Here is a 26,278-nt window from a genome sequence, read left to right on the forward strand (position 1 = left end):
CCAAGTGGCACTAAGGCATGTGAAGCACCTTTTTTTTTTTTTTTTCGTTTTTGCACAGCTGCTCAGGGAGCATTCCACATACCTTCGTTCTAAAGTTCCCTTTCCACTCATTTTGGTCAGCGTTATTAACCTGTGTGACTTGCATAGCTGTCCTCCTGTGTTTCTGTCTTAGCCTTTGTTACAGTGACAGTCCTTCTCTGTGTATTTCTCTCTGCCTTTCTACTGCCTTCTCCACCACTTTTTCCATCTTCAGCTCCTGAGTTCATCCTCCTTCTTGTCATATGAAAGTGCCTAATCCTTACGGCAGTTAATTCGTCAGTAATGAACAGATGCAAGCCTCTCATTCTGGGGCTTTGAGGGATATAAAGAAATGTTCAAATATACTTAGTGTGTGTGGCGTATTTGCCTGGCACCATGCTCTTTCATGAACAATGTACATGATGTGATAGCCATAAAAAATTAACGGTTTGTTTGGCCACCACGTCATGCACATTCATCAACCAAGAGATGGTGCCAGGCAGATACGCCACAATCATGAAGTATATTTGAATACATGAAGTAGTTCTTTGAGTCAATACATGACAGTGACAATCCCTGGGATAGGAGCAATCATGTGGCTTAGGCGGGTTAAGGAGGTTTCCTGAGGGAGGAAGGAATTGACCTTGTTCTCAGAGGATGGGCAGAAGACAAGAGGAAGGCATTCTGCTGGCATTCGTCTGGGTGAAGATAGCACAGCCAGGAAATCCAGAGGTTGGACTTGAAAACTTAGAGTTCTAACAAGGGCAGCACTAATAGTCCTGATAAGTTTTTAGGGCTCCAAGAAGCCTTCTTGGACCCAGCAGACTGGACTCAGTGCCTTCATGCTCTAATCAGACCGTTAGCATTGTTTTACCTATTTGTACCTGTTTGTAAACCAATCATGATTTAGGTGCTGAAGTCCAAAAAAGGGAAGTAGGTCATGAAGGGCTTAAACCAACACCAATAGGAAAGTGAGTCCAACAGGGAGAAGATTCCTCTTTTCTCATGGCCAAAGTTGGGGGTTTGGGAGCCTCTCGGCTGTCTTTTGGCCAGCACATGACTCGTGATCTGTAGCCTTGTGTTTCAAACTGTCAGCATTCATAGTGTTTTTCAAGTGAGATGAGCAGGGAAGCCTCTGCCTAGAGATACCGTCGCAGGTGATTACTCAAAGCATGGCAGTGACCTGTTAACCTTTGCTTTGCCGGGTGCTTCCTCGGCTTTGCACCCTAGAAAATTAGGCATTTCATTTATTTTGTCTGCCTTGATAAAGATGCTTTCATTTTTTTCATTTTAAATTAATAAAAGTAGCATCTGCTCTGCTCTTTGTCATAGGTGAAACGATATGGAAGTGTATCAAGTTAATAATTGTCCCATTCCTGCCCCTCTTAATCCCACTTCTCCTAAAATAACCAGGATCAACAGCTTGGTGTATGTCAGTCTCCAGCCGTCTCTCAGCTCATACAAATATACTCACACATTTTTTAGGGTCTTTTTTTTATGTTTTTAACAGAACGAGAATATTCTGTATTGCTTGACTTGCAACTTACTTCTACTTGACACAGTTTCTTGGGCCTCTTTCTTTTTGTCTTTTTTTGAGATGGAGTCTCCCTCTGTTGCCCAGGCTGGAGTACAATGGTGCTATCTTGGCTCACTGCAACCTCCACCTCCCAGGTTCAAGCAATTCTCCTGCCTCAGCTTCCCAAGTAGCTGGGATTACAGGCGTGTGCCACCATGCCAGGCTAACTTTTGTATTTTTAGTAGAGACAGTTTCACCATGTTGGTTAGGCTGGTCTTGAACTCCTAACCTCAGGTGATCCACCCGCCTCAGTCTCCCAAAGTGCTGGGATTACAGGCATGAGCCACCATGCCCAGCCTGTTTCTTGGGCCTCTTTCTACTTCAGAACATTGACTTTCACTTCATGTTTGGTGGGTAACCTTCTGCCCTCTGGATGAACCGTAATTATTTAACCTTTCCTATGTTGGTGGACACATGGATTATCAGTTGTGTGTCATGACAAAGAAAGCTTTCATGAATGTCTATTTGTACATGTCATTGTGTACTGGGGCTTTTGTTTAGATGGCTTTCTCATGGGGGATTACTGGATCAAGGAGTTGTCACACTTTTAATTGTAATACCTCTTGATATATTCCTTTTCCACACAATTATAGCAGTGTACACACCCACCAATACTATCTGACATTTCCCATTACTCCTTGCCTTTGCTAGCGCTAGGTTTTACCAGTTGTTTTAATTTTTAAAATTCTACAGCAATCTTGTTTCCGTTTTTCCTTCTCTAACTTTGGCTGAGGCAGTGTCTTTCATGTGTCTGTGCCCTGTGAGCATTGTTTCCTTCTGCGAGCCGCCTTCTCTGTAGTTAGTTAAATATCTGCTAAGGGAAGCACCCCTCACTAGTCTCCTCAATCACATTTTTCTTGTTTTTTCCTCCTATGTGGAGTTAAAACTCATTCTGCCCAAGTCCAAATAAAAATGTGAATCACTAGAATTCTGACTGGAACGCCATCAAATTTACAAATGAGTTCAGAAAGAGCTCTGACATGTTTATGAGATTATGTCTTCTCATCAAGGAACATAGTTTGCCTCTCCATTTATTCAGGTCTCATTTTATGAACTTTAATAAAATGCTGTGGTTTTCTTTATTTAGGAACTACTTCTTTAATTTATTTCCAGGAATTTTATAGTTTTGTCTCTTTTATACTGGGAGTGACACAGTTTATGAGTCTGATATCAGTCTAATAAGACCCAAGAATGTGCCATCAAAGACAAAGAAAAATAGACTTTATTTTTTTTCTTTTTCTCCCTGATACAGAATTTTTTTTTTTTTTTTTTTTTGAGACAGAGTCTCACTTTCTCACCCAGGCTAGAGTGCAGTGGCGTGATCTCAGCTCACTGCAACCTCCGCCTCCTGGGTTCAAGCGATTCTCCTGCCGCAGCCTCCTGAGTAGCTGAGGTTACAGGCATCCACCACCACACCTGGCTAATTTTTTGTTTTGTTTTTAGTAGAGATGGGGTTTCACCATCTTGGCCAGGCTGGTCTTGAACTCCTGACCTCATAATCCACCTGCCTCTGCCTCCCAAAGTGCTGAGATTACAGGCGTGAGTCACCGCGCCCGGCTGATACAGATTACTTTTAAATAATAGACATATACTAAGGAGTTTTATTAGAATACAAAGAGAGTTTTTCTCTTAACATATTTATATTAAAATTTTCCTACATGATGTTTTAAAATAACAATTTCAATTTCAGTTTCAACTGGTGTATTAGTTTTTGCATTGCTGTAAGGAAATGCCTGAGACTGGGTAACTTATAATGAGAAGAGGTTTAATTGGCTCATGCTGCTGCAGGCTGTGCAGGAAGCATAGTGCTGGCATCTGTTTGGCTTCTGGGGAGGCCTCAGGAAGCTTCCAATCATGGCAGAACCTGAAGGGGGAGTAGTCTAACCACATGGTGAGAGCAAGAGAGGGAGGAGAGGAAGGTCCCAGACTTTTAAACAACCAGATCTTGCATGAGTTGAGCAAGAACTCACTCATCACCATGGTGCTGAACCATTCCTAAGGGATCCACCCCTAAGATCCTCTCATCTCCCTCCAGGCCTCAGCTCCCACACTGGGAATCACATTTCAGTGTGAGATTTGGAGGGAACAAACATCCAAACCATATCACCTGGTAGGATTTAGTATTTGTACCTATGGATATTCGTCTTTTTTGTTTTGGGGTCTCTGATTAGATATCTCACAGATCTCAAAAAGACTTAAATAACTGTGTTTGGGCAGTGGATATTTTGGGGGAGAGCTTCACTGTCTGCTCTAAACCCTCAGCTGTCAGAAACATGAGCAGAAATGAAGGAAAAGTCCAAGCCACCGCACGTGGCAGATTGAAGGTGGTATCCAGAGTCACTGGAAGAGTGCTGACCAATAGAGCTTTCCACAGTCCAGTATCCTGCTGTTGGTGGGCACATCACAAATCTTCCTCTGTTTGGAGTTGTTAAGGCCTTGATTGGGGGTTGTGCTAACTTCAGCAAGTGCCTTTTCCAGGGCCTCACTTGCTCATTTTAGGTGAGAATTAGGAGGTAGAGAAGAGTAATCCATCACTGAGATACCTTCCTTTTCTTTGGAGATCTCCCTGAAGGCTTCAGTCCTGGGAGTGTTCTTGAGCTGCTTGTCCTGTAGGATTTCTTTACTCAGACTTCCAGTTAGAGGTTGGCCAGGCCAACACTCTGTCACTAGATGACCCTGCTCCTTACTCTGTTTAGAGGGAAATGTCTCCAACAGCATGACTTACATTCTTTATGAGGGCACTCCAGTTCCCCAAACTAGGTAACCATGACATTAAAATAACCACTTCTTTTAATGATAATTATTTTTCATACTTAATTGCCTGGGCAGGTAATAAAAGCATTTCTTTGTGAGGCCATGCACTGCTGCTCACCAGCTTTGCCAGCCTGATGATGGTAGGGACTTGTTTATCCTACCCCCACCACCCCACCCTCTTCAGTCCAGTGTTGAGGTGAGGAGGAAGGAGCACCAGGCAGGCTGGCAGTCTCACTGGTTCTATTCTGCAGTACTGTATATTAATCAGGAACCTGGGGCAGGGCATGGAATCTTTTTGAGCTTCAAGTTCCATATCCACATCATGGGAATTTTCAGTTCTTACCCTGTTATGTTGTTAGATAAAACTTACCTTGTTACCTTGTTAGATAAAACCAGTAAGGTAACATGTGAAGTCATGTTCAAGAATGTGAAGTCATGTTCAAGAATGTGCAGTACTGCGTATATAAGAGTTTGTTACTCTTCATGGGATCTGTAAATGTTTCTTGGATGAATTCATGTATTCCACCAACAAATACGCCTTCTGATGCTGCAGCATCCCCCCAGGGCCCTGAGGGCAAGGTGGAGGACAAAGCTTCCTCCTTTCCCTGGGTCTCCTTGGTCCCCTTACCCATGTAGATGAAAGGGCTGGAGCAAGACACCTCTTCGGCTACTCTAATTTTCAGAAACAAGGTCTGAGTCACAATGAATCTGGATTTACAGAGTGAAGCACAGCATGGGCACTTACTACCTCCTGTATCATGTATGCATGAAATAGCAAGTGATAAAAATGAATTCATTTTCCCATCTTTAGCAATTTTCAAAGCACTTTAATTTTATTCACATTATTCTCTAGCTTATTACATTATCATGTCACTTTTTAAGGTGAAAAACCTTAAGTAAAGCATGGATATCATCATAAAGACAAAATAAATTCAGGACATATAATTCTTAAATTGCTGTTGCAACCAGTGACAGTGTTGACTCTGCAAATTTTGGGGGTGCCATGATCATATCCTTTGTCCTTTCTTGTATTGTGTTCTAAACAGCTTAATTCAGTGAGATAATTTTACTTCACCTGGAATACCATGCATCAATAATTTAAACCAATAATAGCAGCGTAGGATGGCGAGGTAATGACATTCCTACTTGCACACAGCAAAGCAAATGCTGAAGACAGCCTTGTCACAATTAAGTAAAATAGTGCTATTTTTATTTTGCTGAGATTCCTATCTCCGTGTGTGTGTGTGTGTGTGTGTGTGTGTGTGTGTGTGTGTGTGTGTGTGTGTGTGTAGAATGGTGGCGACTCTCTTCTGTGCTGCGGTGTCTTCTCTTGTTCTGATAGTTGTAGGCGGTGTTACTGATTCCTAACAGATGGCTCAGTGAGACTGGTCATGGGCTGAGCAGACTATTTTGTTTAATGACTGCTTCTAACTCTCTCTCACCTCCTGAAAACAACCAGATCAAGCACCCCAGACCCTTAGAACTCATTCACAAAACTTGATGTGTGCCAGTTACATAAATACCAACAGTGAGTTCTAATGGATCCCTTACGCAGAAATAAATGAACCCCGCAGCTGAGAAGTGAAGAAAACTTTGGACAAATTAAACATCCTTGTATAATATGCTCTGCCATGTACAAAAGGAGCTGCTAAAGGTTCTCGTCCTTATCTTCAGTAGGCTGCTATAGGGGTTCTCTTGGCATCCCCACTGCTCTGGTGATGGTGAGCAGGTGCATGAGCTTTGCAAGATGGCCTGTGTGGTGCTGGATTTACAGGTTTCAAACTCTTCACCAAGCCTCACAGTCATGATTGCACAATATAATTGACCTGATTTCTTTTATTCTCATTTTCTTGGCATGGCTCAGATATATTAAATACGTCTTTAGTCACACTCAGTTCAGCCTTTACATCTACGCCGTAATGCTTGTTGTACAGTACTGTTTAAAAAATAATCTTTACTTTAGGATCTTTGGAATTTTTTGTAAAGATAGTCTTTAGTCAAAAGTTCTCTTTGATCTGATAGCTAGTCCTCTCTGTTTAAAGTATTGCTAGTAGGCAGAATTCAGCACCAACTATAATCTCTAATTCAAAGTAAAGGGTTTCACTTTACTTTGGTTTTAGTATAATAGAATGAGGGTTAGGATCGCTAGCTGTGAAGCCAGGCTCTCTGGATTTTTCTCTGAGCTTTGTGTCTGCCCTGGATGAGTGATTTCGCCTCTCCATACATCAGTTTCCTCCCCAGTAAACTAGGGAATAAAAATATCTCCCTCACCGTGTTGTCAGGGGAAGGTAAGATCTTAGAATAGAGTCTGCCGCAGCATGAGCACTCAGTCAGTGCTAGCTGCTGAGATCGTCATCATCATTATCATGGTCACTGGATTTCTTAAGGTCCAAATGCAAATGGGCCTTCACTCTTTTTTCACTTCGTATAAACACACTTACAAACGTCCGTGGAAGGCAGTAGACGATACAGCTTGAAGTTGCCCTTGAGTCAGAAGAAGAAATGGAGATTCTGAGCTGCTCAGGATCCACAACCACAGTTAAGGCACTGGGGTCATCAACAAAAAAGTCTACCACCAAGCAGGGAGACAGCAGGTAGAGAGAGTTGGTTAAAAGACTCCCAGGATCCCAGACGTAAACCTGTATTCCAGATTGTTGTTTATGGAGTTGGTGCTGGTGTTTCAAAATTTGGGCAGAATCTTGAGGTATTAACTAATCAATACCATTTGAGAACCATCTCTCTTTATAAGTATAAAAAATCAGGAAATGTGAGCATTTCACTAACAGGAAAGCTGCGAGATTGAGGTGGGGAATAAGCATTCTTAAATGGCACAGGAAGCGTTGGGGTTTAAATACACTACAACTTTCATGGTAGCAATCCTTTCTTGTCAGGCCTTCTACCATCTTGAATTGAGGTTAAATGTTGCTGGGTGAATAAGCTTCATGTTTCATGAGCGATCAGGAGGATTCAAAGAGGGTCTTAGGACACTAAGTCTACCCCTTCATGATGGAGCGTATTTTCATATTAAGAGGTCATACGGGAAAATGCTTTTTGTTTTCTCCTGACGTGTTGAAGACACCAACAGGAGAAAGGTGAGTTAGCCAAACGTCGTCATACCCTGCCTAGTTGTTTGTCCCTGTTCTTTATGGAAGCTCCTCCCCAGGTGTGGGAGGTGACTGAAAACACCAGTGTTGTATTTTGGACTTGCACAATGTTGTCTTGGGGTTTTCAGGAAGCACTAAATATGGACAGCACCACACAGAGCAGTCACTTTGACTCCTAGAGGGACCAGGTTCCATTTGACTGCTGCTCCCCCTGAACCACAACCTCATGTGTGGGCGTGAAGTTCTTGGCTGAAGCTCTAGCTAAACAGAGTGAGGGAGTCTCATTTAGAACTATATAGATCCCTGGGAAAATAAAGCATGGCTGGAAAACTACCGGGAAGACAAATGATCCAATTTAACCCAAGCCACTTTTCAAAACTCAGACCAGCAGAACAATAACAGTGGAAAATTACAGGAACCCAGGCTCCTTGAGAGGACCGAAATCCAAAATTGCTGATTCTCCTCATCTTTGGAAGAAGCTCTTCTCACAGGTAACTGTGCCTGCACATGTACTTCCGACTTTTCCACGGGTCCACACATGTCCAATTTCTGAGGACTTAGGGTGTAAGGCAGGTTTTAAAACTAGATTTTATCTACTACAATGGTCAGTTTCCTTGATGTCATCATAAGTATAATGAGATCCTTGAAGCTGTAGACGGAGGAGTTGTCTTTTGTCAAAAGGATTAGATAGCAGCCCAGGCTGGTTCCGAATGAGATAAAATAATTACCTGGCTCTTAGGTATCATTGTTTTTTCTAGTCCAGGATGAGGCAAGTGAAGGAAGTATTCATCTTACTGAAAGTCAAAAATGCAACTTTCAACATTTCACATAATAATCTCTTGCTATTTTAGGGAACAGTATCAGCTTCCAACTGGACACCCTTTTTTGTGGAAGAATTTGAAAAGATGTTTCCATATGAGAAACATGATTTTGTTTTGTTTTGTTTTGAGACAGAGGCTAACTCTGTTGGCTAGGCTGGAGTACAGTGGTGCGATCTCAGCTCACTGCAACCTCTGCCTCCCAGGTTGAAGCGATTCTCCTGCCTCAGCCTCATGAGTAGCTGGGATTACAGGCATGTGCCACCACGCCCAGCTAATTTTTGTATTTTTAATAGAGACAAGGTTTCGCCACGTTGGCCAGGCTGGTCTTGAACTCCTGACCTCAGGTGATCCACCCAGCTCGGTCTCCCAAAGTGCTGGGATTACAGACGTGAGCCACTGCGTCTGGCCCTTGATTTTATTTTCTAACCATGTGGTCATGAATGTGTATAACAAGGTCAGCACCCAGCAGCCCTTGGCAGGTCCTGACTTGCATGGCCACCTCTCCTGAACGCCCTGTCGCCCGTCCAGGCACCCATCATTCACAGTGAAAGGTGGTTCTCTGTCAGCGGCACACTCAGCTTCTCCAGGGTCTGGTCAGAAAAAAAAAAAAAAAAAAAAGCTGTTATCCTTTGAATGTGAACTTCTGATTTCCTCCTCATGGCGACTAACTTCTGTTACAAGATTTGACTCCATAATGGAACAGCTTGTCCTCTATCCCAATTGACATCCAAAAAGAGTTGAAAAAAGTCTTTACTTTCACTTTACACCAAGGCAGCTAATTATGTGGCCCATTGCTGCATTCTGTTCATGTCCGTGTGTCTGCAGTTAAGCAACCTGGGTGCTCAGTGTGGCTTGGTGGAAATGGTCATGGAAGACCTACCCATCTATTGAGAAGTGATCAGAACTACATGAATAGGTACAGTGACATTGTCAGCACTTTGCTTATTTTAAGTTCATAGATTCTACCCAAAAAAAGTATGGGTTTTTCATTCAGAAGTCTAAACCTACAGTTAGAAGACTTTATTTACGAATGGCCAGACATAAGTTTTGTATCACAGTTAATACACATTCGTTTATACATGTATTGGGTTTCAAGCATTGTGCTAAGTAAATGCAGAAAAACTGGTGACAAATAAGCCGAGTCCCTGCCTCAAGGAGGTAACAGACTGGTGATATGGGTGGTCGGGTGAGCGGGTAACTGCTGTACACCCTGATGAGGGCAATAACAGGGTCTCGGATCTGCACAGGGGGCTGCAGAGCACAGTGGAGGGAAGACAAGAAAGAGAGGGGGAACTAGAGGATGCTGGGAGTCAAGAGAGGGTTTCTTAACAGGATGGAAGAGACTTTTGCCTGTGTAAACATTGATGAGAAGGCCAGTCAAGTAGCAAAGATCAGACAAAAAAAAGAAGAAGATGGTGGATTTGAACAAGGCTCCTGAAACGGTCAGAGGAACATAAAGGTAGAGCCCCAGATGGATGGCCCCACTCTCACCCTGGTCAGGCCCACCTTTCTTTTGTGACAGGAGGGAGGAGGTGAGGAAGAGCTTAGGTCATATGTGTTTCGTTGAGTTTTGTAGTTTCAGAGAGAGCAGCAGTAAAAAATTTAGTTTCTACCGGATGGAATCCACATTCCAGATGAATAAGAGGTGAGGTTATCTGCTGAGTAGGAAGGAGTGCATCTCAAAGTCTTCCCAGCTTAGGACTACTGAGAGCCGGGAATGGGAAAGACTAGAGAGGTAATTGGGCAGCTGACAGCATGCGGGGGACGTTGGAAACCATGAGTGAGCAGTGGCAGCAGACTGTGTGGCTGTGTGTTCATTTCCAGCAACTCTCAAAGCCCAAGTAGAATTCTACAAATACAGTTAAGGGTGGAATAGGTCAGTCAGGTGAATCCAAGGCTAGAGATTTGCAGGCAGTGAGTCATGGGTTTTGGCAAGGGTGGGGTTAAGTGATGACCCTGAAGTGCAGGCTGCAATAGTAAGGAAGGGAAGACAGGAGGAGCAATGAGAGGGAAAGTGGGGAGTCGAGAGAGTGCCAAGCTTAATGAAGTTTAGAATCGAGGGAGTGGGAGAAACAGAGAGAGCTGAAAGGGCAGAAATTGCAGCCGGAGATTTTAACTGAAATTTGAGAAGTGGAGCAACTCTGGATGATGAAGGCAAAGGTGTGGCCACAAGAGTGGGCGCTTGAAGCAGAGTAGAGAAGGACACTGGCATGCATGAAGTCAAAGAACTCAGAGGGCATTGGGTGGGTTGACCAGATGGATATTGAATTGCCTTCCCTGCAGAGTTGAGATGCAGAGGAGACTCTGAGCCAAGTGGCAGGGTCCCCAGTGAAAATCGAAGGGACTAGAAGGGATTGACTTCTCCATTTGGAACTCTAAGATGAGAGAGGAATATGGCTAGGGGTATGAATCTCAAAAAAGCAGGGAGTTTACAGGAGAGCAGAGATGCATCGGCTGGAATGGTGTGGACAGCAAGAATGCACACCTACCTCCAGGACTGCAAGGATCTGGAGGACCCCAGGCCGGGTACTGCAGGTGCCCTCACCCTCCTGTTGCCCAACTCTGGGGTTGCCAGGAATTTCGGCTGCTGGGTGGACAGCAGCAGTCAAAGGCCACATAGTGCCATCTCAGGTGGAGGTGACACAAGTGGCAGAGGCAGGGAGGTGCTGTTCATTGGAGCAGGACTGCAGGGCATTTGCTCAGGGCCTTATAACCACGATGGAACCTGCAGGAAGCATGGGAAGGAACATTCTCTTCCAAAGGCCCAGAGGAATCAGACTAGGTGACCACTCTGTTACTGTGGCCGGGGTGGGCTCATGGGCCCAACTTATGTACTGAACCCCAAAAGATAATCTGTCTACACATCAGTGCTTCGTAGGTTTCCCAGACAGGAGATGAGCTGAGCAGTTTGTACACCAGACCTCTCAGGGAGGATGGGTTACCACCTGGACCCATGTCCCAGGGGCACAGCACTCCTTCCCACTTGCAAGAAATGCTTGTTGCTAGCATGAGCATAAAATGACTGGCAGGATCGGGGGTGAATTGGGCCTCCTGTCCTGAGGAATCTCAGACTGCAGTATAAAGATATTTCCGGTCTCTAGATCTGAAGTTTACAATGTTGGCATCTCTTTTGGGATTTAATGATCTAGACAGCTCATACCAGGGAGATCAGTTCATATCTGTGGGATTTGGTAAACATTTCCGTGGAGGTTATATATTTTACTTTTTAATATCCTGTGGTTTTGTTAACTTACTGTGGAAAAAATAAATCAGGCAACAGAACACAGTGAACCTGGTAGATACTGGGAGATACAAAGCCCTGCATGACCCACTCAGTGCTTTCTGGACCCAGATATGTTTGGGGTTTTTTGTTTGTTTTTGTTTTCGAGATGGAGTTTTGCTCTTGCTGCCCAGGCTAGAGTGCAATGGCGCAATCTCAGCTCACTGCAACCTCCTCCTCCCGAGTTCAAGCAATTTTCCTGCCTCAGCCTCCAGAGTAGCTGGGATTACAGGCTCCTGCCACCATACCCGACTAACGTTTTTTGTACTTTTAGTAGAGAGAGGGTTTTGCCATGTTTGGCAGGCTGGTCCCAAACTGCTGACTTCAGGTGATCCACCTGCCTCAGCCTCCCAAAGTGCTGGGATTATAGGTGTGAGCCACTGCCCCGACCCCAGATATGTTTTTAAGTCAGCCATTCCATGTTGCTAAGTACCCATTGTGTAAAGAAGACTGATCTGAAAGCCTTGTGCTGTGCACCTGGGGCCAGACCCAGGCTGTGATTAAAGGGCAGCTTCATATTTACAATTGTTGGAGTGCTGTTAAATCTGGCTCTAATCTAAAGTAAAGTGTCTTTACTTTGGAAGCCCCATGAATGTTTAGAGACTCGCCTTTAAACAGTGAACCTCTGCCCTGGTGAATGTCTTGGCCATCTGCCTCAAGGCCTAATTCATGCTGGAGACATCCTAGACACTTTTTTAGCTGAATTTCATGACCATAGCTATTCCTCTTTACCAGACAGAGCAACTTCTTCCTGGTGTTGGCTAGAGATGCAGCAGTATTTGGGATTGACATTAACCGAAGAACACTTCCTATCTAACTGACTGAACTACAGCACACTCTCAACACCGACATGACCTAGAAGGCTCCCCGCATCCTTCGTATGTTTAGATTTACTCCTAGTGCACTGTGGGGCTGAAGCGTGGACTCTTTTTCCCTATCTCAGTTCTTTCTACATGATCTCGTTCAGTCCCCTGGCTTTAAATTCTACCTGTAGGCCGATGACCTCCAAATATATATCCACAGCCCAGACAGACCCTCCGGACTCCAGACTCACAGAGCTGAGTCTCTCACACAACTTCTCTCTTTGGAATCCTAATGGGTATCTCAAATCCAATATGAGGCTGCCAATGGAGCTCTTGCTTTTTCCTCTGAAACCTTCCCTCTCTCATTTCCTCAACCCAGAGAATTGCTGCAGCGCTTGATGAGTGACTCAAGCCAGAAAGCTCAGCAGTCGTCATCAGGTTCTGCCTCTTTCTCATGTCCGGGAGGATGTGGGGGGCGGCCCCCTGCCCACGCTCTGCTTCCTGGGAAGAATCGTGGGAAGCATGAGCCAGGCATCAGGACCCAAGCCAAGTGTAGTCCCTGCCACACCCATTTGCTTTCCCTCCCACGAGCTCTCCAGTCAGGCCACTCTACCTCTCCACTACTCACCTCGCCCAAGCCGCACCTTGTCTGGCCTGGGTTACCGTGGGGCCCTTGGCCTCTGTGTCTCGCATCCCTCTCCAGCCCACTTCTATCACCAAGGCCAGTGGCAGCCCCTGTCCCGCTTCTGCCTAGACCTTTAATGGCTTCCCACTGCTCTTCCAGCAACATACATGTTCTTCACCACCACCTAGAATGATCTCACCATTGCCTGCTTTTCCAGATCCACCTTCTACCCGTCTCTATTTCTCTTACTGGCCTCCCTTCTGTTCCTTAAACATACTAAGCCCTCCTGCAGGCCTGAACCTGCCTCCAGCTCTTTATGCACCTGGCTCACTCTTGGTCTTTGGGTCCCAGCTCAAACATCACCTCTTTAGAGGGGTTGCCTTGTCTACCTAAATGAGCTCCTGCAAAAAATGTCCAGCCATTGGCATATAGCAGGCCCCCTTATCCATGGGTTCACATCTGCAGGTTCAGCTACCTGCAGTCAACCAGAGTCTGAAAATTGTGCAGTATTTTGAGAGAGAGACCACATTGACATAACTTTTATTACAGTATATTGTTATAATTGTCCTATTTTATTATTGTTGTTGTTACTCTTACTGTGCCTAATTTATAAATTAGACTTTGTCATGCTTTGGGAGGCAGAGGCAGAAGGATCACTTGACCCCAGGAGTTTGGCCGAAACCAGCCAGGGCCACACAGCAAGACCCCAACTCTATAAAAAAATTAAATAAAAATAAAAAATTAGCCAAGTGTGATGGTGCACACCTGTAGTGCCAGCTGCTCGGGAGACTGAGGCAGGAGGATCGCTTGAGCTCAGGAGGTTGAGGCTGCAGGGTGAGCTGTGATTTTGCCACAGTACTACAGCTTGGGTGACAGAGAAAGGCCCCATCTCAAAAAAAAAAAAAAAATGGGACTTTATCACAGGTGTGTGTATGTATAGGAAAAAAACATAGTATATATAGAGTTGGGTACCATCTAAGGTTTCAGGCATCCATTGGGGGTATTAAAACATACTTTCTGTGAATAAGGGGCACCTATGTATTTTTTTGTCTTCAGTACATATCACAGTAAATGTTTATTCTATTTGTATACATTTTATTTCATTCTTCCAAATATTTATTGATCATCTATCTTGAGATGCCCCCTGCCCCCAGGTTGCAGGTCTGCGGATGTAGCAGTGAAACGAAGGTCTCTGCTTCCTGGAGCTTACATTCAGGTAGGGCAGTCAGGTGAGAAAATAAATAACAAGTAAAGTTGTGATACAACGTTAGGAAGTGAACATGTGATGATGAAAAACAGGGTGAGCAAACAGAGACAGATAAAGCAAACAGTAGGTAACTGAAGGATGTGTAATAACTTAATGATTAGCCAGGCATTGTGGCGGGCTTCTGTAATCCTAGTTACTCGGGAGGCTGAGGCAGGAGATTTGCTTGAGCCTGGGAGGTGGAGATTGCAGTGAGCCAAGATTGCACCACTGTACTCCAAGCCTGGGCGACAGAGCACAACTCTGTCTCAAGGAGAAAAAACAAAACAAAACAAAAAAATCCTTAATGAATGAGAAGAAATCACCACAAATAAATGGGCGACAGGTGCTTTATTCAATAAGTGCTTTTGAAGTAATAAACTAGTTGGAGGCAATTAGTTTTAATGCATAACTCACTTCCTAAGTTTCAGGGAGATTAAAAAGTGTGCAAATGAAGCTGTAAATTAGAACAAAATTATCCTATCTATGGCGGGGTAAGAATGGCAAATCCAAAAGCATAGAAAAAAAAACTCCATAAAATGATTGACAGACTGCATGATAACAATGTTTCTGGTATCAAAAGAAAACATGGAACTAAGCAGTGAACACACTGGGGGAAACATTTGCTCCAGATGGGGATAGCAAAGTGCTAGTAATATGAATGTAGCTCATGTCCTCAATTCTGCATCTTTTTTCATGCTTTTGAATGTTTCTTGAAATCAGGATGATTTTCAAATAATGTGTGTATTTAGTACGGTCATTAAAAACATGAAATCAATGGCATCTCTTACAAGCAATAATATCTTGCAATTAAAATGTGATTTTAAGAAGTGTTTCTTTAAAAATTAGTTCATACAGTTAGTATGTACACTTAAGTTCTCCGTAAAAAATAGCCAATTCATTCGTGCATTCAACAAATAATAGAGTGTTTACAGTGTCGCCTTGGCAACAAGGTGGTAGGTGAACAGCAGTAAACAAAAGCGGCAAAAATCCTTGCTTTCAAGCAACTGTCAGCCAGCCACTGCTTCGTGCCCTGCGCACTACCAACCTTGCTTCTCAAATCAGTTGGGTTATTTTAGGGAGAGTAAGTACTTTAGCCAAGGCCACTCAGCGGTTAAGTGATAGAAGCAGATTCCAACTCAAGCCTGCATGACTTTAAACCCTGTGCTCTTCCTCAAATTACCATAATCGTCAAGCTAAATAAAACTTTCTCACTTCATCTCACTGACAGAGCTCTCATTACCTGGGCCCTCTCTCTTCCCACCTGCCTCAGCACTGGCTTGAGGACTCAAGTTCGGAAACTGTTGGTGGAAATAGAAAGCATTTCAGTGGATGCCTCAGCCCAGGCTGGTGTGTTTTTAGCAAAAAAAAATAAAGAATGCTTTGCCAAGAAGACACATAAAATGTCTAGTCCTCCATTATTTAGGTGCCCTATGAGATGCTTTTAAAATTTTGCTAAATAATAGATATCATCCAAGATTTAACACATTCAAGCAATAAAAACAAGTAAACAATTCACAATCCTAGATTTTGGGAAGGGTGGGAAAGAAAACAAACCATACACTATTCTTGACGTCTGACAAATAGGTGATTAGAAGCTGTCCTAAATGGAATTCTCTAGAAGCAAAACCTGTGTGTAGGGGAGGAAGCAGGGTAGGTGGTGGGGAAAAGTGAAGCGACGATGTGGTCCCCACTGGAGACTGGCTTCACCCTGATCCCAGGGAGAACTCTGGAGCATGAATTGTACCACAGTGGTCCTACTTGCAGGCAGGACACTGATCTTATACACTCGGGTGGCTGCGTGCTGGTTGGATCTATGGTGGACGCGTCAGATGAGTTTCACTAATGCAAAGTGGCTAGCAGTACTTCTCCCTGACAAGAAGACACCTGTGAGCCGTTAGTGGCCAACTCCCAGCATCTGGGGATGGGTCCCCTGCCAGGTAAAGGATAGGGGATCTGGGTGAGACACCAACAGTGTCCCCTGCAGAAGGCCAAAGGGAATTAATTTGGTAGATTGTCAAGTGGTAAGTTTTGCACATAGACAGGAGGAGCCCGTAGACTAGAGATGTTTGTTGAACACAGGCACTTGATATAAAGGAGGTTTTTGGTTTTTATTTTGTTTTAGGGTGTTAATGTATTCCATCAGGGAAAATTTGTTTCTAAGAAAGGCGTCATGGCAGGTGTGCTCTGCAGAGGCTGAGAAGGTTCTTATGGAAGTTTTCACCGTTATTAGTGGAAAAAAGGAAAACAATTAGAGATAAAATTGGAAACAATTATCAGAAGCTAGCTTATATAATACCAACTGAGTCAGAAAAATGATAATGAGTTCCTACGGCTAGCATACATTTTTATTCTAGATTTTTTTTTAATTGTATTTTCACATTGGTATTTTCCTGTAAACGCATTTTTCCTAACAGTGCTTTGCAGAGAATGTCAACCCTTAAGTTCTCATTCTACTAGTCAGCTGTGTCTCCTGGTGAAGGAATGAAACAAAGGCACAGAATGTGAAGCCCTTGAGTTTTGCCAAGTAGCTCTGCCAGCGCTTCTGCCGAAGTCTGCTGACACTGGATTACATGTAGGCCCACAAACTACATCACCCCTTGAAACTAAGGAATAACTTGAAGAGTAACATGAAATACCTCCTTTCATAGATTCTGAGGCACACTCCTTCCACCTCCATATTTTAGCAACTCGGAAATCTGGATACATTTTATAATCAATGACATCCAATTACAATTGGGAATATTTTGTCTTTTTTCTTTTTTTGGAGTGCAGTGACACGATCTCAGCTCATCGCAACCTCCACCTCCCAGATTCAACTGATTCTTCTGCCTCAGCCTCCAGAGTAGCTGGCATTGCAGGCTCGCACCACCACACTCAGCTACTTTTTGTATTTTTAGTAGAGATGGGGTTTCACCATGTTGGCCAGGCTTGTCTTGAACTCCTGACCTCAAGGGATCTGCCCACCTCGGCCTCTGGAAGTGCTGGGATTACAGACGTGAGTCACCGCGCCCGGCTGGAACATTTTTTCTTTCTTAGTGGCATATAACTAATAATGTACCTTACTGTTGTGTCAGACCCATATTGACTTCAGTAAGGATGACACCACGTTCAAGAGGCCAGAGACGAGACCCGGAGCCAGTGATTGAGACCTAAACCCTGTTTACCGAGGGGACTTACATACAGGGATGTCCAGTGGTGGCAGGCCCGACAGGAGAGCTGCTACCATTTGTAAAAAGCATGCAGTTTATGTAGATCAGGTGCATCAGCATTCTTAGGGTATGTTTAAGTTATTATTCTTATCAGGTGCGTCTACCATGCAGGGTCATTCTCAGGGTGTGCTGAAGTTATTGCTATCAGATGTATCTGCCATACGCTTACAGTCTATAGTATCAGATTCAGTGAAACACAATGGTGGATTGAGTTTACTTTGTTTTGTTATAATGTAGTATGATTCTCATATATGTTTGAAGATGAGTTCTTGAATCTTTTGTTGTATTCAGTCTCCTCTTTCAAGCACCCATTGGCTCCTTTGGTATTATTGAGATTAGCTTTACCCAGTATAGCAAGGTAGCTCTCAGACTATGGCTATAACCATATACTTGTAGGGAAAATTATCAACAGCTGTCTTGATTAATAGAAATAGGAAATAGACAGGAAAAGTGAATTTCTTTCTTCTTCTTTCAGTTTACATAGCAGAGACTGAGTATGAATTCTGTGAATGTGATCGTGTCTCTATTGGATGAGTGACAAATGGCAGGCCAAGACTTTAGCGTATCTTTTTTCTTAAAAATATGTTGTGGATATATGTCATTCTGCATTTGTCAGAATCCACAGAATGTACAATATACCAAGAGTGAGCCCCAATGTAAACTACATTACACTAGTCACCCCTATCCACAGTTTTACTATACATGGTTACAATTACCCGTGGTTGACCAAGGTTCAGAAATATTAAATGGAAAGTTCCAGAAATAAACAATTCATAAGTTTTAAATTGCATGCCATTCCGAGTAGTGTAATGAAATCTCTCACCATCTTGCTTCATCTCTTTCTCATCACAAGGAGTACAGTAAGATATTTTGAGAGAAAGACCACATTCTTATAACTTTTATTATAGTATATTGTTCTAATCTGTTTGATTATTGTTGTTACTCTCTTACTGTGCCTAATTTATAAATTAAACTTTCTCATAGGTATGTATATATAGGAAAAAACGTGGGTACTTTCCATAGTTTCAGGCATTCACTGGGGGTCTTAGAATGTATCCCCTAAGGATAAGAGGGGACTACTGTCTGGTCTTTGAGTAATAATGATGTAGCAGCGTAGATTCGTTGATTGTAAGACATGTACCACTCTGGTGTGGGATGTTGATAGCAGGGGAGGCTCCGTGTTTGTGGGGGGCAAAGGATATATGGGAACGCTCTGTACTTTCCGCTCAATTTTACTATGAACCTAAAACTGCCTTGAAAACAGTCTGTTTTTTACAAATATATAACTATACAGAAAGCCCGCTCTTCTGCATAGTTGCCTGTTCCTAATGACAGAGGCAGTGTTCTAGAGGCATTTCAGTCGGAAAGCTGTCGCTATCTGGACATCCATTCCCACTGGTCTGCTGTTACTCATTTGTCTACGGGGTGGGAAAGTTAGTTTGGAAGTACCATCCCAACAAGGCCTGCAGTGCCTAAGAGGGTCTGTCTTGGAGGATGTCTAAAGTATTCAGGGTATTTTACGACCGCATCTTCCTGTATAACCATTATCCAAAAACATTTGTTTTTTAGTCTAAAGGTGTTCTTTTCATATGTGTCTGCATAGAGCTCAGGAACGTATTTCAGGCCAAAATGTAGGAATCAGGTAAACAACATGCACTAATGAAGAATATAATAAATTCCTTCAGTACTTTTTTCATAGCATAGAACTCTGCTATGAAGAATACATAACGTATACCAAGTATTTAAGATTACATGTACACACATGAACACACACACCCCCCTTCTTTAAAGAAAAAAGAACCCATCCCCTTGATATAAACCGTTAGACTCATTTCCAGCGTGTCTGTTGCCATTATGTCGATTCAGCCTGCAAACAAAATTTAACATTTTAGTTTTTTAAAAAAATCAACTTTTAACCAAAACTTCTTAGAATTATTTTTCAATATTAGCATAAACTATTTGTTGGTGTTTTGCTATTATTTTAACTGCAGTGGACAGGTATCTCCTTCACAAAAAGAAACTCAAACTGAAGCTGATGTAGACGAAAATGAAAACCAATCACCTTTATCCAATTATATGAGATGTACCCTATAAGTTCTAGGGTACATCTAGGGTACATGTTTCTATAGAAACGTGATCTGCTAAGTTTCATCTTAGAGGTATGATTCCCCAGAGAAGAGACAACGTTTCTAATACTTGTGGGTTTTTTTCCCCCTTCCCAGGCCTTGAACCGGGGCATTGCTGCTGTCAAGGAGGATGCAGTTGAGATGCTGGCCAGCTACGGGCTGGCGTACTCCCTCATGAAGTTCTTCACGGGTCCTATGAGTGACTTCAAAAATGTGGGCCTGGTGTTTGTGAACAGCAAGCGAGACAGACCAAAGCCGTCCTGTGTATGGTGGTGGCCGGGGCCATCGCTGCCGTCTTTCACACACTGATAGGTGAGGCCGCCGACCGCCACTGACGAATCTAGCTTTGGCAATTTCTTATTCCTTTTCATTGATTTAAATATATTTATTGAGATAAGTGGTTTCTTTACTAATTATCACATTTCTTATGAAATGTTCAGGGAATAGAAGGAAAGTGCTTGTGCTCCTAGCTTAAGACAATAATGTGTTTTTTCTGGGGAGCTGTAGTTTTTGTGTCTCTGATTCCCAAAGTAAAAGAGAGTGATTTCATTAGTAGGCGATTACACCTAGGAATAACATTTGGTAAGGCCAATAAAATAGCAGGTGCTTTAATTAGAGATACGTGTGCATCACTGTACTGGGTCATTGAATCTTAAGAATAAAAATAGAATGACTGTTATTTAGAATTAATGCTTATCAGCAGTGAGAACAAATGACAGATTGTTCTATTTATTACATTAATTTGTTCTAGGATCTTATTCCATTTTATTCAAAAACAAGACTAAATACTTTTGTCATAGCATTCTTTCCATGACACAACAGGAAAGCTGTATCGTACATACAGTGACTGGCCTCCAATTTAACCAAGACCCTGGAAAAGCAGCTCTCCTTCAGGGCTGGAGTCCTGCTGCTGCTGCTTTCGTGCTGGGAGTAAAGCCTTAAGGACGTGATTTCTGAATGTCTTGGCTTTAAAGCAGCTTTGCTTACCTGGCATAAAAATTGAGTGGTACCTCTATTGAAGCCAGTTACATAAAACACTGTGAATGACACTTCATAAACCCATTGTGTACCTCAAAATTGTTGCTGATTGTATAAAACGCATGGCTGTCAGTGGTGAATAAAGGAACCAAAAGATTAACCCAGACCATTTGCAATGTGTTTGCATGGCAGCTAATGCTTACTCATATAACTGCAAATCTGAATGTAAATAAGGAAAGACCTTTGCGGTTTTCCTTTTTAATGTGGCATAAAATTTTGTGCTAAGAGCAGTGTGGAAGAGAGTGTGTCTGCTGATGGACCAGACACTCAGCCAAAGCGTTGATATTGATCCTTTAATTTGTGCTTAGAGCTTCAGGGCATGGAGTAAAGAGGAGCTGCCTCTGATATCCTCAGTTTATGCCCTAAATGCTGACCGTGGACTGAGTATTTGCACAGGTACCTGTATTTGAAGTAAATTTCTGCTACATTTGATGTGAGCCATTTTCAAAGAGTACATGTACAGTATTTGGAAAAAAAAAAAAAAGCCATATATTTTGTAAAATAAGGGGCTTCCTTAAATGAGCAAATGAGTTCCCTTTGCTGCTAGCTCTTTTTTTACTTGGACTTATGAATAATCCAACATTCCCTATTTAGCCATGGTTGAATGAGACTTTGGGACTAAACAGCTAGTTATCAGTTGTCAGTAATTCTGGAAGAGAAAAGCTAAGCATCCCGTGTTATTGCAGTTGTCAGGAAGAAAAGGTGGTCATTGAAATAAAAATCAGTGTCATTTTAGCTTTTCAATTTTAAAATATAATTACAAAATTTTAAATTTAAACCAAAATGGTTTTCTGTATCTCATATATATTTAATAATCATTATTCGTTTTTATACTTCTGCAATCACAGCATTTTTCCATCCACCAAACAAATGTTTTCCACAGTTGCTATGAAAGCACATATGAATTTCTTTGGAACATTTGAAAATCAGATTTTAATGACGTACGCTTTTCTAGAGTGTTGGCCTCCTTACCATCTTCTGCCTAAGTCTTTAGCCACTCTCCTGCCTCTGCCATCTGCTACGTCGGGCATCTTTGCTCACCTTTCTGCCTCCTTCTGTTTTTAGTAATCCTATAAGCTTTTCTATATCCAGATCCTGCCCATTTTCTTTCCCATAACCGTGGCCACAAGTTCCATGATGGGATGTTGCTGTCCCTCCACCCCCTAGCCATTCTTCCCACCGCTTTCCTACATCATTGAACGTTGCCCTTCCAATGGCAGTCTCTATGCATCACCTATATTTGACGCTTACACCCATTTTCACTTCCTAGTAATCCTGAAAACAGCTACTTATATTTCTACTTCAGCAATCAGCTCCTGGATAACTATGTGTGTGACAGGGGAACACTGAGGTAGATAAAACAGAAAAGGAAATACTCCCAGTATATTTGACTTGAAAAGCCATTGTATGATTTCAAGCAGTCTTCCAATTATATTTGCTGGGGCTGATATTGAAATGAGCATATATTTCCTACATGTACAGCTCCTGGGTGGGGCCTAAGTAAGTACAGGAAGGCTTGTATTATAAATTCATCATGCTGAATTCAGAGTGGGAATATAAATGAGATACATCGAGGTTTAAATTAATTTCTTTCTAGTCTTTTGTCCAGGCAAAAGTAGTTGAATTGTCTTCAACATTTCTTTAAGTGCTAGTTTCCCATCACCTTAATGAATGTATTTCCTTTTAGCAAGTTCTTCTAATTTTTCAAAGGCATTTATTTTTGACATGTGAGAGCATAGAGCAGGAAGAGATTTTCTTTTTGGGGTTGGGACAGGCCTCATGGATTGAGTCATTTCTCAACCATCTCTGAAGGATGAGGTGCATTTCAGCACTTTCTTCAATTTGTTTGTTTGTTTGTTTGCTTGTTTCTGAGACAGAGTCTTGCTCTGCTGCCCAGCCAGGAGTGCAGTGGTGCGACCACAACTCACCACAACCTTGACCTCCTGGGCTCGATCAATTCTCCCACCTCAGCCTCTTTAAGTAGCTGGGACTACAGGTGCACGCCACCACATCTGGCTAATTTTTTTTTTTTTTTTTTGTAGAGATGGGGTTTTGCCATGTTGCCCAGGCTGGTCTTTGAATTCCTGAGTTCAAGCGATCTGCCTACCTGAGCCTCCCAAAGTGCTGGGATTACAGGCATGAATCACCACACCCGGCCAGCACAACACTGTCTAATTTTTCCTTATCTTTGTTACAGAACGGAGTCAAGAATTTTCCCTGTGCGCTATAAGGAATATTTTGCTATAGCCATCTAAAATCATCCCAACATGATGTTCTCTATGTTAGACTTTTTCTCCCCAGTCTGGATGAACCTCAACACTTCGTACTTTTCACTGTTTACTAATAATTTACCAATCCCTGGAGGATCTTCTTCACTTACAAGGGATTTCCAGTGCGGACATTACCAGCTCTGAAAAATCAGTTGCAGATGTATCTTCTCACTTTCACTAACACGGTGTCCCCTCTGTGCATCAGTTAATGGGTCACAGTAGGATGATTGAAACAGGCTCAGATCAAAGAGCACTAAAAGCTTTTGTAGTGTCATCCCTCATTCACTGGGTTTGCCCCAATAAAGGAAAGAAGGAAGGAACCTTTTACTAGGTCCTTTTCATTAGATTTACTGTAGTTAAGGAATTATTTTTTCTTACATTTCTTTTTTTTTTTTCTTGACCCCACTATTGAGCTAGGCATTCTCCCATCTTTGAGAACTTTGCGCTTGGTAGTGGATTTCCCCAGACAAGGCTGGGGTACATTCCACTGACCACTCAGACACTTCCCTGGGAATGCTTGGTGGAGATTGCGAGGGAAAGATGGCCCCAGAGAATGTGCCCAGCAACTCTTCCCGACCAGCCAAACCTTGTGCAATAAGCCAATAGAGCAGACACTTGGAATTGTGTTGGATTGAGAGAGTTGAAGTCTAGAAGGTCCACCGGACAAGAGTTTTTTTTTTTTTCTTTTTTTTTTTTTTTTTTTTTTTGAGACGGAGTCTCGCTCTGTCACCCAGGCTGGAGTGCAGTGGCCGGATCTCAGCTCACTGCAAGCTCCGCCTCCCGGGTTCACGCTATTCTCCTGCCTCAGCCTCCCGAGTAGCTGGGACTATAGGCGCCCGCCACCTCGCCCGGCTAGTTTTTTGTATTTTTTAGTAGAGACGGGGTTTCACCGTGTTAGCCAGGAGGGTCTCGATCTCCTGACCTCGTGATCCGCCCGTCTCGGCCTCCCAAAGTGCTGGGATTACAGGCGTGAGCCACCGCGCCCGGCCCACCGGACAAGAGTTACTGTCCATTCTATGCACACCTGTAGCCTGGCTCGAGATACCCAAACTGCACAAGCCTTGGGAGTATTTCTTGGCCCTTGTTGAGCAGCTGCAAGTATCTCTTTTTTAGCTGAACTACAGCCATGATCTGTCATAGACACCATTTTTTAAAACTGCATTGTCCTGCTAGATTCAGTTACAAAACAGAAACGAAGAGTACAGAGCCCAGGGTTTGGCATCACCACACCTTCATTTAGGCCAGTGGTTGTGGTGCATGGAGGAAAGCATGCTGACCTTGCATTTGACTCCATTTGGGTCCAAATTAATTTCACGTGCATGGAAATTAGTATTGCCTAACCTCCTAATTCATGAAGATGTCGAAACCGCTGCTGTGGATTTTAACTTTCTCTACACGTTTATTCTTAACAGTAACCTGTGAGGCCCTTGCCATGTTCTGAAGCTGCCTGGGTAGGCAGCAGAATTCAGGGGAACAAAACTGCAGGTTCCTGTGCCCTTCCAGTGAGCCACTGAAGTAATTTCTGGCCCAGTTCTGTTTGCCAGACTTCTCTTTTCAAACTTTTCCATTATTCATGGGTTATTAACCAGCTCTGTAAAGAGTAAATTAGTATAATTAGCCATAATTTAAACCAACGAGGGTGCTAGGAGTGAGCGGACAGTGTCAGTATGGTCTTACAATTTATTGCCATGTAGAAAACCATCCCAATCTTCAGCAGCTCAAAACACAAGCATTTATTTTTGTTTGCAAGACTACAGGTTGGCTGGGTGGATCTTTGGAACTTGACTAGGCTCATGCCTCTGTGGTCAACTGAGGGTCAGGAGGTCGCTCTGCTGACCTTGGTGGGCTCCTTGTTAGCGAACATCCGGCCATCATAGATGGCCTCTGTTGGAACAGCTGAGCTCTCCTCCATATAGTCTCTCATCCTCCACTAGCTTTGCCTGGGCGTTTTTAGACGGCTCTTTTAGATGGCTGTGGTGATGCTCCAAGTGAAGGGACAGAAGCACACCTGATGGCTTCCTGAGGCCAGGAATCAGAACCAGCCCACCATCACTCCCACCCACACTGCTGACCAAAACAAATCACAGGCCAGCCCAGATTCACGGGGTGGGGAACAGACCTTGACTTTTAGTGTGAGGAGCTGCCAAATCATTTGACAAAGAGTAGGGATATAAGTAGAGGGAAGACTCAGGGATATTTTTGCTACCAGTATATCCCAGTCACTTTATTTACTTATTTATTTATTTGTTTATTTATTTATTTTTTATTTTTTGGTCTGTCACCCAGGCTAGAGTTCAGTAGTGTAATCTCGGGTTATTGCAACCTCTGCCTCCCAGGCTCAGGTGATTCTCCTGCCTCAGCCTCCCAAGTAGTTGGGATTACAGGCGCCTGCCACCATACCTGGCTAATTTTTGTATTTTTAGTAGAGACGGGGTTTCACTGTGTTGGCCAGGCTAGTCTTGAACTCCAGACCTCAGGTGATCTGCCCGCCTTGGCCTCCCAAAGTGCTGGGATTACAGGCGTGAGCCACCGCGCCCAGCCTCCCAGTCACTTCTTTTAGGGGTTATGGATTTCAACATTTATTCAATCAGCACACTGGGCTAGATCCTGAGAATTCAAACATGAATAAGAAATGGTCTCTAGAAAGAAGCAGATCTCCTGCAATAAATTATTCTGAACTCCACTCCACGAAGTCTTGATGCCAGTGAGACAGAATTCTTGTTCTTGTGTTAAAATTTCACAGTTACTTTACTTACATTGTGCATGGGTTTATGGTATCTCTTCAAGACCTAGGTGATATTTATGCCTCCCATCCCCAACACTGGACACGTGTTGCCTAGTATAGATTATAGATGGGTGATATTAAATGTCTGTATCCCAGCCCAGATGCAGGAGACTGTCCCCTTCACAGCTGTGTTAGTGTGTGTAGTACCTGATGCATACGAGTCACTCAACACGTATTTATTGAAGTGATTTAAATATGGCCTATCAGCCATATAAACACACATACCTTGGAAATAATACCCTAGAAGCACAGGGGTGAAATTACCTGCTCCCATGAAAAGCCTCGCAAGCTGGTCACGGTGGGTCAGTAACAGCACCTGTGAGACTTTTAAACATTGAGAACTTGGGAATTTGAATTAGAATAATGGTTCTCAAATTTGCCTATTGGATGTGGAAAAATGTATCTAGACTTATTTCGGTTAATACTGACACTTTATGGTTTGTAACAGCTCCTGGATGAACAGGTTTGAGAACCACTGATTCAGAAAGGGCCTATGGCCCTGGCTGGCTGAGGTCAGTGGACCCGTGAATCTGAAGGGCACTTTCTGTGTCCCTTGTTTAGGAGGGTCAAAGCTGTCGACCTGTAAACAGGTCAAGTCACTGTCTTCTTGCTGTTGCGGTGTC

The 26,278-nt window shown here is 43.2% G+C and overlaps 1 protein-coding gene across 1 annotated transcript in view; it reads left to right on the forward strand.

Moving 5' to 3' along the window:
- ANKH (ANKH inorganic pyrophosphate transport regulator) overlaps nucleotides 1-26,278 on the forward strand; it is a 161,443-nt gene that overhangs the window by 84,783 nt on the left and 50,382 nt on the right. Inside the window, 2 exon segments of the mRNA XM_050794700.1 lie at nucleotides 19,659-19,806; nucleotides 19,809-19,874. Of these exon segments, the coding sequence (XP_050650657.1) occupies nucleotides 19,659-19,806; nucleotides 19,809-19,874 (214 nt within the window).

The sequence above is a fragment of the Macaca thibetana genome, chromosome 6 (assembly GCF_024542745.1).
Source record: "Macaca thibetana thibetana isolate TM-01 chromosome 6, ASM2454274v1, whole genome shotgun sequence".
Taxonomy (NCBI): domain Eukaryota; kingdom Metazoa; phylum Chordata; class Mammalia; order Primates; family Cercopithecidae; genus Macaca; species Macaca thibetana.